Source organism: Fusarium sambucinum, chromosome IV, assembly GCF_050947815.1.
Source record: "Fusarium sambucinum isolate potato_lamoka chromosome IV, whole genome shotgun sequence".
Lineage (NCBI taxonomy): Eukaryota > Fungi > Ascomycota > Sordariomycetes > Hypocreales > Nectriaceae > Fusarium > Fusarium sambucinum.
The window spans coordinates 6,764,442-6,776,459 of NC_139291.1; the positions used below are offsets into that span (position 1 = coordinate 6,764,442).

The following is a 12,018-nucleotide window of genomic DNA, read 5'->3' on the forward strand; positions in this document are numbered from 1 at the left end:
CCGGCACATGTCGTCTACCTAATGCTCGTGGCTCTATCAGAGAAAGACCCTGATGTCTCACGCATTTCTTTGGTGATCGTCATGGCTCGGACGGCAACCTCCACCACGCCATTCCTATATAACGCGGACGGCAGCACGACAGCCCTGAGATGTGTAAAGACGGGGCGAGGAAATTACACAAGACGGGACCGACGGTGATCAAAAAAGGCCATTCCCATTGATCGACGCCTCTTCAAAGGCTTGATTCCGGCTGGTTAGCACAAGGCCAGGGGACAAAATAAGGTCCTGAACTAACACCTCTGGGGAGTAAAATTGTTTGTCCATCTCAAGCTGGCTAGATCATCCAGGGACCTGTCCCTTATTTGTTAGTTCAGCCATCCCGAGATGAAACGCATGGAGTCAAGCCAGCCATTGTAGTTTTCTTCAGATTTAGCCTTCCTCTTGCTCTTGCTCTTGCTTGGTCAGGTTAGGTAGCTGGGTAAGTGGTTGTAAGCCCAGGATCCACAGAGAAAACAGTCTAAAACATCCACCACCAAATGAATCTGCTTCACACTATCGATACTTTTACACTATACACCACACCACACACTAAACCGCGCTACACTTCATCAAATATCGGCACGTAATCTCAAGTAAGCCATAGCCTTCTTCCCTAAGCCTTCCAATCTATTTTCTGGGCCTTTGCTGATTGTTACCAGATTACTTTTGCCCGGGGCCTCATTTTCCGGCCGTTGACTGCCTGCCTTTCTGGGCAAATCTACAACCGTGCTGGCAAAAGGCAATATCCACCATGACTTCGGAGCAGCTCAATGTCATTGCCCTAATCTCGGGAGGCAAAGACAGCTTCTTCAATCTGATCCACTGTATAGAGCACGGCCATCGGATCGTAGCTCTTGCAAATCTTTTCCCAGGATCAGGGACTTTGACATCCGACTCAAGCTCAGGCACACTTTCAGGTGTCAACGGTATTCCACGCGGACAATCACCGTTCCGTCAGGAAGACGCCACTGAGGCTGGGTCAAGGACCAGTGACCACGCATCCACTGATATCCTATCTCCAGAGGGCTTCCAGCATATCCATCCGGAGACGTGGGTACCTCAGCCTCCCGAAAGACATGGACATGATGGCCAGGACTCCGGGGAGCCTTCCGATACGGATCTGAACAGTTTCATGTACCAAACTGTCGGGCACGAGGTCCTCCCCCTGTACGCCGCTGCAACCGGACTGCCACTCTATCGCCTGCCCATCACTGGGCGTGCGGTTCGCCACGAGAGGGACTACGATGCCACGGTCGAAGCTCAGGACAAGGACAAGGGCGATAGCGGCGACGAAACAGAGTCAATGTTGCCCTTGCTACAGGCTATTGTCGCCCGCCATCCAGAGGCCAATGCTGTCTGTGCTGGTGCCATCCTGTCCACCTACCAGCGTACCCGTGTTGAGTCAATAGCACTCCGTCTGGGTCTTGTGCCCCTGGCCTACCTATGGCAGTATCCGATCTTGCCACCCCCGCCTGGAGCCATCGCGGACGACACCCAGTTGCTAATCGATATGGCTAACGCTGGGCTGGAAGCACGGATCATCAAAGTTGCCAGTGCTGGTCTAGACGAAGACTATCTGTGGGAACGCGTGTCAAGCGAGACTGGCTCACGTCGTGTCAAGAGCGCGTTGCGCAAATTTGGCTCGACTCAAGACGCCGCAGCTTTGGGAGAGGGTGGCGAGTTTGAGACGCTTGTTGTGGATGGTCCTTCCTCAGTGTTTAGGAAGAGAATTTCCATCCTGGAACAGGGGCGTAAGATCGTGCGTGAAGGAGGTGGCTGCTCATGGCTGCTGTTGGCTGGTGCACGGGTAGAGGATAAACAAGATCCTGCACCCAATCCAACAGTTCGGGTGCCCGATCTCTTCGATCCACGATTCAAGGCTGTGTTTGATGAGCTGCCATTACCCCTGGACCAACTGAGGGATATAGACGCCTCAGCAGTTACCGGGAAGCCGGTGCCGCTGACCAAAGATACAGTGTCCTCAACTGAGGATGTCGAGACTCAGCGTTGGTCTGTTCTTCCGGACGCCACCACAGGTAAAAGGTCAATCCAAGAGGAGACTATTCAAGTGGTAGAGAAGATCAGAGCGCTAGCGTCAGAAGCTGGTATTCAGCTCTCCCAGGTCACAAACACTATCGTTGCTCTACGGCGCATGTCGGACTTCCCAAAGGTCAATGGTGAGTACGGGAGATTGTTCCCAAAACCAAACCCGCCATCTCGAGTGACTATTTCTTGTGGCGAACTACTGCCTGGAGGCGTGAACATTGCTGTCTATCTCAGTGCGCCTGCACCCAAGACGTCACAAGACCGCAATGGCCTACATGTACAATCTAGATCTTACTGGGCGCCTGCAAACATAGGTCCATACAGCCAAGCCATCGATGTGCCGGTGACAGCTCACCATCAAGCCACAGGGCTGAGATGCATCTCTATTGCAGGACAGATACCCCTGATCCCAGCAACGATGCTGTTACCTAACTCATCTGAAAAGTCACACGAGCTCCAGATAGTGCTGTCTCTACAACACCTCTGGCGAGTAGGCCAAGAGATGAAGGTTCAGTGGTGGACAAGTTCTGTTGCCTACTTCCCACGGGCTACCTCCTCAGTCGAGATCCAGCGCAGTGCTCAGCTTGCAGGACATGTCTGGAGGAAAGCACACGGGTCTCCAGAAGAAGAAGAAGAAGAGGCTGATGGTGGCCCCGATCTTTGGGACCTGAAGTTCAACCCTGCTTACATGTCACTCGGTAACGATGATAAGACAGCCCGAAAGGCCATCCCTGACTGGGATGCGCTCACTCTTCGTCAACAGAACGACCCTGAGACATGCGTCCCTCCTATGTTTGCCGCTGAAGTCGAAGAGCTACCACGACAGGCAGCAGTAGAGTGGCACGCTCATAACGGCCTTTCCAGAGTTGAAGAGGGCAGCCTTGTGTTGGTTTCTCTTTCCGAAGTCAACGCTCCTGGCTGGAATACATGGCATTCAGTTGTCACAACCGAAACTGCAACTGTTGTATACAGTACGGCGTCATACACTTGCGCTGATGGGGCCCAGTCTTTGGCTCTGGGCGACTTAAAAACGGATATGCAAAAAGTCGTCTGTGAGTCTTTCCAGCGACTCCTTCCTCAAGGACCAGAGGTTGTACATAGTAAGCTTTCTATGGTATACGCAGACGCTCTTCAAGTCAAGTCTAGCTGGAACAACACTGGAGACAACTGTGAAGCGGCTCTCATTCCTTGCCGATCTATCTGGTCATCTGAGGGACATAGTGTTATAGTCGTGGGCTTATTCGAAACGACCCTGGTACACGGTTCATGATTACACGAAGTTATGAAATTTGAATAAAATTACCTAGTAACAAATCTTATCGTATATATATCTTCTCTAACCATTTCGACCCAGCATTCTGCCTGAACTGACCGAAACCGAATGCTAAACATCTTTACACACTGGTTGGCTGATCTCGTCAATAACCCTTATCGGACCATCATGCGTCGACATATTTCATATGTTGAGGAGGATATCGCTCGCCCGCTGGGGTAAAGGAGGCGAGTAGACTGTCAATATCATGCAAATCCTCATCGGTCAGGTCAACAATCGTGGCATTCTCCCGGATACGGTCAGGCTTCGTCGACCCAGGAATAGGAACAATTGTGGGCATACCCGGGCGTCGAGAAAGAGACAGTAACCAGTTGATGGCGATCTGGCTCACGGTGCAGCCCTTCTTCTTCGCAAGGGCCTCAACGTTGTTGACAAGTTCGATATTCTTCAAGAGATTGTCGCCCTGCCAGCGAGGATGCATCTTGGCACGGGGGTCATCTTCAGGAAGATCCTTGGCAGACTTGATCTGGCCTCCGAGGAGACCTCTTCCGAGGGGCGCTGGAAGTCTGGTTAGATATCACGGTTCCTTTCAAATCGAAGAATGCAATGCTCACAGTATGCAAGAACGGCAATGTCAAGTTCTCCGCAAGTCTCTAAGAGACCGTTTGTCAGGGGCTCTGTGGTGAAGAGCGACAGCTCAATCTCAATCGCAGTGATGTTGAATTTCTCTGCCGCACTACGAAGAGTGTTTGCATTGATCTCGCTGCACGAGATGCCATCGATTTTGCCGGCCTTGACATACTCGTCGATGGTAGCAAGGGTGTCGTTTTCGTAGTCAGCGTTGGGGTCTTTACGACCGGCTTCGAATGTAGCAATTCGTCCGGCAGGGCCCAGAGTCTTGATGCAGTCATCAATACTGCGACGGGTGTTCTCCTTGCTACCCATGGGAACATAGTTGGGACCCAAGCCTCCCTTGATGGTAAGAACGATACGATCAGCATCTTCAGGATACTTTCCAAGATAGCGACGGATGAGAGCTAGCGAGTTTGCGTCTGGTGGACCATAAAACTCTCCGCCGTTGAGCCAGTTACAGCCGGCATCGAGAGCGGTTCGAATGGCAGCGAACGTAGTCTCGTCGGGAAGAGGACGCGCAGTTAGGCCTGAAGAATGGTTAGCTTGTGCTGGGCTTGGTTATATGATAATGTTGTCACCCATGAGACCATAGCCAATAGGGCCAACTTGTTTTCCAAGGATATTGTGCGACATGGTGATGTTTGATGTGTTATTGGAGAGTATAACGCGGATATTAAGTAGTCAAGTAGTTGAAGTTGATAGATGTAACTGTTGAGTTGGTGAGAGAGAAGTGATGGGAAAAGGAATATACAAAAGGTTCATGGCTTGATATTTATTCATTATCTATTCTTCTTGATATCATAGATTCCCTTGATCTCCCTCTTGTTCTATGATGCTATTGTCGTCCACTTACACGGGCATAAGAGCTGACATCGGAATTAAAAGTGGTGAAACGTACAGCCAACCAGTGGAGATCAACACTGATTTCCTAAAATGGAAAACAATCCAACGGCGAAGCGGGACCGAAAACTATGCTGGACTCGGCTTTAAAGAGAGTTCCGGGCTTTACGGCTTGAACAGAGCGGATCGATCGGCAGGAAGTCAGATTTAATGGAAGTTTACTAGGGATATCTGATTGGAGCTTCTATTTCCCAGTTACGACTTGATCATGGTTTCGGCAGTTGATGGGTTGGTTCCCATGATGAGAGATTGTCACGCTGTACTCTAAGAGTCAGATGATGATGAACCACCTGAGTTGTAGAGCTATGAAAAGAGATGCTTACTCAGAGCAGTATCTCATCATTCAACTGACAGTTCATGTATATGAATTTTCAATCAAGTCTATTGTAGTCTGTATGTTGATTCTCTTCTAATGTGCTTCATCTTTATCCAATACCGAGCTGGTAGAGACGCTTGAGCCACTAGACTCAAGACAACCTAGGGAGGCTGAGCGCCTGTCGCAAGAGACAACCCCCACTACAACTTGGTTCTGAAGCAAGGCAAGCTTGTTGTGACCTCACTTCTTCTTCATCTTTCATATATCAGACCCTTCCTTTACGGCGTCTTCCACACAACGTCCATCATAGCACGGCAGTCTACCGTTGCCATCCCCAATTTAGTCGCGTCAAATTTCGGGTTTCAGCGCTCTACGCGCCGCATATCAATTGAGAAGGTGTCAAGCTCTGCTCTGGTTGATCTCGTGATGGCCGAGACTGCGCCAAAGGCAGATGCCAATACTCAAAACAATGCCCCCGCCCGATCTTCTAGTATTGGGTTTAATCTGGGAAGGCAGTCTTCGTCGAACACGCGCATAAACGAGATATTGGAGGTGGGTAAATTCTTCCTATGCATGTCCATCCAGGTATCGTATGGTGTGAGACATGGGTTCATGAGATCAATCACACGCAGGAATAGTGAGCTGGAGAGGATCGCCAACCTCTTGTCTTTTCTCGCTCGTTGGCTATGCTCGTGCATACTCTTATCACTTTCAGGCATGCATGTACTTGTTTGAACTATCTTCACCGTACAATTGGTGGCGTTCGTTCTATCAACTACCGGCGGATCTTCCCCCGTTTGACATAGCTCCCGACTGCTTAGCCGAATATTGCGTGCTCATCTCTCTTCCCAGTTCCTCTTCTTCCTAACGTACCATGTTCATCCTTCAGAAAACACACTCAGTATTGAAACTGGTGCTAATACCTTGTTATCTCTAATAGAACGCTCGTGAACGCGCCGAGTCAATGGCTCCTACTGCTTCTCCCAACAACCTCTCCCCAATCCCTGCCGGTAGTCCTATCCTCCCACCCAACTCGGCTCTTAAATCGAATCCTGTAAACGAGGATAGTAGCGCCGACGAGGCCACAGGCTTCATCTCTCATACACCGCCCCTGAACTACAGCTCTCTCAATGTTACAAGCGCTGCGGCTTCTGGTCCCCGCGCTCGCAGAACATCTACTCGAAGCTCGCGCCAAATACCACCCTCTCATCGAAATAGTAACGGCGGCGTACCGAATCCTCAGGCAAACCAGCAGGATGAACTAGAAGATGAAAGTCAATCCTGGTGGAAGGCACAAGCGGAGAAGTTCCATTCCATAGAGTTGGAAAACAAAGGCAGTGTCGCACGTGATCATCTTGCTATTGGTAAGCTTCACGTCGAAATATACATTGTTAACTAGGTATAAATGCTGACTACAGCGCAACAGAACGAACATTCCTAGCATGGTTACGAACATCTCTTTCGTTTGCTAGCATCGGTATAGCTGTTACACAACTCTTCCGACTCAATACCAGCCTCGAGAGCGGCAATGATGGCGATAAGATCTCGGACCGAAACGCTGCGACACTACGACACATGGGTAAACCTCTCGGCACCACGTTCCTGGGTATCAGCATTCTGGTCCTGTTTCTTGGATATAAGCGTTACTTCCAATCTCAGCACTATGTAATAAAGGGGAAGTTCCCAGCCAGTCGTGGCACAATCATGATTGTTGCTTTCGTTGCTCTGGCCATCATGATTGCATCTCTTGTGGTGGTGATTGCTATACAACCTTCTAAGCATGAGTTGTAACCATTTTATGTATATGTTTGATAGCCCAGTCTGCATTGACCTAGTTAGAATAACTCGGGGTTTGGGTATATTGGTAGTGGTGGGTTGCTTTGCACATGGCGCATTTGTATGGGATTCGTATCATGACTTGATGATACCAGGAGTACATGCATATAGTACAAGACCTCTTGTGAGAAGATTGGTCTCATTATACGTACTGTTGATTAGAGTACGGCATTAAATATCAATTCCATCATTGAAATGTACTTTTGCGAGCTCTCATGATGATAGGCATCATGACTACCTATTATATTTTCATGAGTCGTCAGACGTCACAGCGGGTTATGGCGGGGTCCATTCCTGGAGCTCCCCACCAAACAACACCATTCCACCTTTAAACTCCTACACTGACAACTCGAGACTTGTAAACGCTCCAGCCCCTTCTAAGAATATTCGCATAATTGTACAGAAATCAATCATGGCTTCCAAGCTAAAGCCTGTGGATATTCCAACCTTTGCCACCACTCAACTTGCACTTCTGGACCAAGAGCTTCAGACTGAGATCAACGAAACCAGCACGCTCATTTCCAACCACAGTCCCACAGCCCTGCAGCGCGCTGGACTTGCTCTGACAAACCTCGTTGTCTCGGGCCAACGTACTGGTCTCGGTGGTCGGACAGTTCTTGAGCTCTCTCCCGATGCTGCTACGGGTTCAGCTGATGAACTGCCTGAGCATGGCCTACGTACGGGAGACATTGTCCTTGTCGCTGAGCAGCCTGCCGGGAGCGCGAAGAAGCGCGAGGTGAAGGACTTGGAGAAGAAGGGCGCCAGAGGTGTAGTTACAAAGGTGAGAAGAGAATGGATCACTGTTGCAATCGACGAGGGAAAGGAGGAAGTTGCCTTCACAGGGAGGGTCTGGGCAGTCAAGTTGGCCGACGAGGTGACTTATAAAAGGTACCTCAACTCATCTTCTATCCAAATGCCGAAAGCGTGTCAAGTTGACAGGAACTGTTGCCAGAATGAATTGGACAATGGAGAAGCTCAACAAGATGAATGAGTCGGAATACTCCAGCTTAACCAGAGTGCTCTTTGGCTTGTCAAGTCCATCACCAGTCGCTGCAGACTTGACAAAGGATGAAAACGTGGGGAACCTTGACTGGTTGGACCCTACACTCAACGAATCACAAAAGGATGCAATTAGATTCGCCCTAGCCTCTCGGGAGGTAGCCTTGATCCATGGACCTCCAGGAGTAAGTCAACGAACTCATATAGAAAGCACATTTTTACTGACTTGTACCTAGACTGGCAAAACTCACACTCTGATTGAACTGATTCTGCAGATGATCAAGCTGGACCAGAGAATCCTCGTCTGTGGCCCTTCTAATATCTCAGTTGACAACGTTGTCGAGAGACTGGCCCCTCACAGGGTCCCAATCCTTCGTCTAGGACATCCGGCTCGTTTACTGCCTTCTGTTGTAGACCACTCACTCGATGTGCTCACCCAGACATCAGAAGCTGGCGCGATTGTGAAAGATATACGTTCCGAGATGGACACAAAGCAGGCCTCAATCAAGAAGACAAAGAGCGGCAAGGAACGCAAGGCCATCTACACCGATCTTAAAGAACTACGAAAAGAATTCCGCGAGCGAGAACGTCGGTGTGTTAGTACCCTCATTGGCAGCAGCAAGGTTGTCCTTGCGACACTGCATGGAGCAGGAGGCTACCAGTTGCGGAACGAGGAGTTTGATGTTGTTATCATCGATGAGGCCAGCCAGGCTCTCGAGGCTCAGTGTTGGGTTCCTCTCGTATCTGCTAAAAAGGTCGTTTGTGCTGGTGACCATCTGCAGCTCCCTCCAACTATAAAGTCGACCAATACCAAGGTCAAGGCACCAGTTAAAGATGGTGTCGAAATCACAAAGGGTGCCACGCTCGAAGTTACTCTGTTTGACAGACTACTGGCGTTACATGGGCCTTCCATCAAACGAATGTTGACAACACAGTATCGAATGCACGAAAGTATTATGCGCTTTCCTTCTGACGAACTCTACGATGCAAAACTCATTGCTGCCGATGCGGTGAAACATCGTCTTCTCAAGGACCTTGAATATGAAGTCGAGGACAACGAAGATACTAATGAGCCTGTCATCTTCATCGATACACAGGGCGGAGACTTCCCAGAAAAGAACGAAGAAGACGACAAGGACACTCCCAAAAAGGGCAAGGCAAGTTTGCACGGCGACAGCAAGAGCAATGAAATGGAGGCAGCTCTTGTGCAACAGCACGTAAAACAACTCGTGGGCGCGGGGGTTCGTCCGGAAGACATAGCTGTTGTAACGCCCTACAATGCTCAGGTACGTCCAATATGCCAGCCAGTGGCGCATACATGAGACACATACTGACGATGGAACAACTCAGCTTGCCGCCTTGGCTTCACTCAAAGACAAGTTCCCTGGCATCGAACTCGGTAGCGTTGACGGCTTTCAGGGCCGCGAAAAAGAGGCAGTGATCGTGAGCCTGGTTAGAAGCAATTCTGAAGGCGAAGTCGGCTTTCTTGGCGAGAGACGTCGTCTCAACGGTAAGGTGACATCCCGAGGCTTCCCGTTCTGGATCGGGCAGACGAACATAAGACGACGTTTTAGCTAATGCAGGTCCATTTAGTTGCGATGACACGTCCTAAGCGATCTTTGACAGTTATCGGAGACTCGGAAACCGTTCAGAAGTAAGTGACATTCACAACGCGCGGTGACACTAGGCCTCGAAGCTGCAGCCAGTGGTTTGACAAGTGCTGCGCAAATTGTTCCAGCGATACACACGAGACGAACCATCACTAACGCGCCCTGGTTTCACAGAGGAAGCAGCTTCTTGAAGAAATGGATGCAATATCTCGAAGATAACGCCGACTTGCGATACCCAGATGCTTCAAACTTGACGCACGAGTAGGCACATCTTGAGCGTGAGATAACCCCGCCTCAGCTTAGGATGGCACATGTTGGCAATACTAATACGCAAGGCCATGCCATAGCGTTGTCTCGAATATCTCGGCCGACAGATCGACTATGGATTGATGTCGCTCCTAGTCCAGCGGACCACTTAGCGATGTGCGGAGGGAAAGCGGGAATGGGTGACCTCAGCTTCTCCTGAAACTTCGCCTACTTAGCCTCTTTCCCAAGAATTGGAGCTTTCAAATTCGGTGCTGAAAAAAGCATCCATCCGCTTTTGGACAGGTCAACGCCTGTAAGCTTTCCCTACATGTCGATTTATTCACAAAAGTAGTTAAGAGACTTGCTAGAGCAGCGGTTACTCGAGGAAGAAAACAGCGCAGTTGCAATGCCAGTTATCAATATCCTGGGTTGTTTCAGGTCACCCATTCATTGTGGGACTGCCGAACCGTGGGGGACTGTTTGTGCTAGTCTGTTTTCCTGTCAGAGGGTAGGATTTTTTCTAGCTTTGTCAAGGGAAGAAGTAGACGATGTTTCTCTCTGTTATCTAGACCTGCAAGGGCAACAAAGAACACCCTTGAGGTCAAATCCGACATTCCAAAGCATCAGCTGAAATTGAGCAAGAAAGAGATTAGCGTAGACGGTGATCAAGAGCCAATGCTCGGCCTGGAGACTTGGCAGCATGCATACCGCAAACTACTACATAATAAGCAAATAACGCCGTTGTATCAGTTTCAGGAAACCCCGGTTCAACAGCGACCTACAATTGTTGCTGAGCTTTGCAGAGCTTTAAACTGGAGAGTACTGCGGATATCTGTGCCACAGACAAACTGAATTATGTATAACACAGCTGTTGAGGTGCGGCGATGAATCTAAAAAGCCGTGCCATGCGAATGGCGCTTCATTGGTCGGAAAATAGAGTGACATCCCTGTCGCCTAACTAGGTCCCGCCGACACGAGAGATGGGTTCCCTAGATCGAGCACGTCAGGGCAGATCATAGAGGATCAACCAAGAGTTCTCCAACCCAAAAAGGCTGATATCCTAGAGGGCTATAGTGCTATATCACTGTTAGAGAGCCGCGTGTTCTCAAGAAGAGGGGGATGCAGGTACGATGCGAGAGCACCCTTTGGGGGAATACATGTCAGAGGATGCTCAGAAGTCATCCCCTACTGGTACATAGTACGTGTACAGCAGCAACTGCAGAGCTCTCAACTTGACTGAGCGCCTATGCATACTAATGCTGTGTCTGTATCGTGGGCCTGTACAGTAAGTTGGTAGTTTCGATATGTGCGATGGATGACTGGTTCAAGCTCTTGATGGATTTGAGCAGTTTGAAACACAGAGTACCAGCTAGTTGGTATCAATATACAGAGTAGACAAACTGATTGAACCCATGCCAAAGCACAACCTGAATCTCGAACAATTGGGCGTTGTATTATTGAAGACTGTGGCGTTGGGGTTGCAGTTATGGTTGCTTTTTGTGGTGGCTCTAACTCAATGTAAGTAAGCCGAGTCAGATGAACGTTTAGCGACCACGGGCGCTAACTAGTTCAAGCTTCTGTGTGCTAACGTTGACTAGATCGCATGGGGCCGCACATTAGTAGTTAACGTTTAGCTAGCTACGTTAGTAGGTTGGCAGTTGTTTGGAAAAAGGTATCCATTGAGATGCTCTTTTTGACTGTTTTTGCATTGTATCATAGGTAGATGAATAAGGAAAAAGATGATCCAACTTCACCCAATCTCTGACGGGTTCGAAGCATAACGCATGAACCAAGCAGTCTCAGCCATGAGGGTACCATCCTCATGAATGACCAGCTATTTGTCAATTGGGAGGTGCCACCCCAATAGCTTTAAGGAAAGCAAAGTGCCTCATCCTGTAACGCGATCATCACTTTTTCTATCTATCATATTACATAACAACGGCTGACCGTTTGCCACAAAAGAATACTCATCTAGACTTCCACCGTTGGATTGCCTACTTCTGCGGATACGAGCGCCTCAAATTGATTTAATCGCTCTGAATCAACGCGCGCAAGTTCCTAGGGAGCGGCGCATGTGGCTTCAAATATACATGGCAAATTAATCCACGTCCATCAACGGT

General features: G+C 49.3%; 4 protein-coding genes across 4 annotated transcripts; 3 read left to right on the top strand and 1 right to left on the bottom strand.

The window, feature by feature from the left end:
* Window positions 1–790: 790 nt before the first annotated feature.
* FSST1_002202 (diphthine--ammonia ligase) lies at window positions 791–3,355 on the top strand (the record flags this gene model as incomplete). The annotated part of the gene is made up of 1 exon (XM_083228166.1): window positions 791–3,355. The coding sequence occupies one exon, from the start codon at window positions 791–793 to the stop codon at window positions 3,353–3,355; it is 2,565 nt and encodes an 854-aa protein (XP_083092384.1).
* A 169-nt stretch (window positions 3,356–3,524) lies between these two features.
* FSST1_002203 (NADP-dependent oxidoreductase domain-containing protein) lies at window positions 3,525–4,624 on the bottom strand (the record flags this gene model as incomplete). The annotated part of the gene is made up of 3 exons (XM_083228167.1): window positions 3,525–3,916; window positions 3,973–4,518; window positions 4,570–4,624. The coding sequence occupies 3 exons, from the start codon at window positions 4,622–4,624 to the stop codon at window positions 3,525–3,527; spliced, it is 993 nt and encodes a 330-aa protein (XP_083092385.1).
* A 1,009-nt stretch (window positions 4,625–5,633) lies between these two features.
* On the top strand, window positions 5,634–6,998 carry FSST1_002204 (uncharacterized protein; the record flags this gene model as incomplete). Its single annotated transcript, XM_083228168.1, has 3 exons — window positions 5,634–5,759; window positions 6,148–6,571; window positions 6,634–6,998. 3 exons carry the CDS (start codon window positions 5,634–5,636, stop codon window positions 6,996–6,998), a joined length of 915 nt encoding a protein of 304 aa, XP_083092386.1.
* A 457-nt stretch (window positions 6,999–7,455) lies between these two features.
* On the top strand, window positions 7,456–9,917 carry FSST1_002205 (uncharacterized protein; the record flags this gene model as incomplete). Its single annotated transcript, XM_083228169.1, has 6 exons — window positions 7,456–7,931; window positions 7,996–8,227; window positions 8,279–9,328; window positions 9,393–9,552; window positions 9,636–9,696; window positions 9,827–9,917. 6 exons carry the CDS (start codon window positions 7,456–7,458, stop codon window positions 9,915–9,917), a joined length of 2,070 nt encoding a protein of 689 aa, XP_083092387.1.
* Between the last annotated feature and the right edge of the window lie 2,101 nt (window positions 9,918–12,018).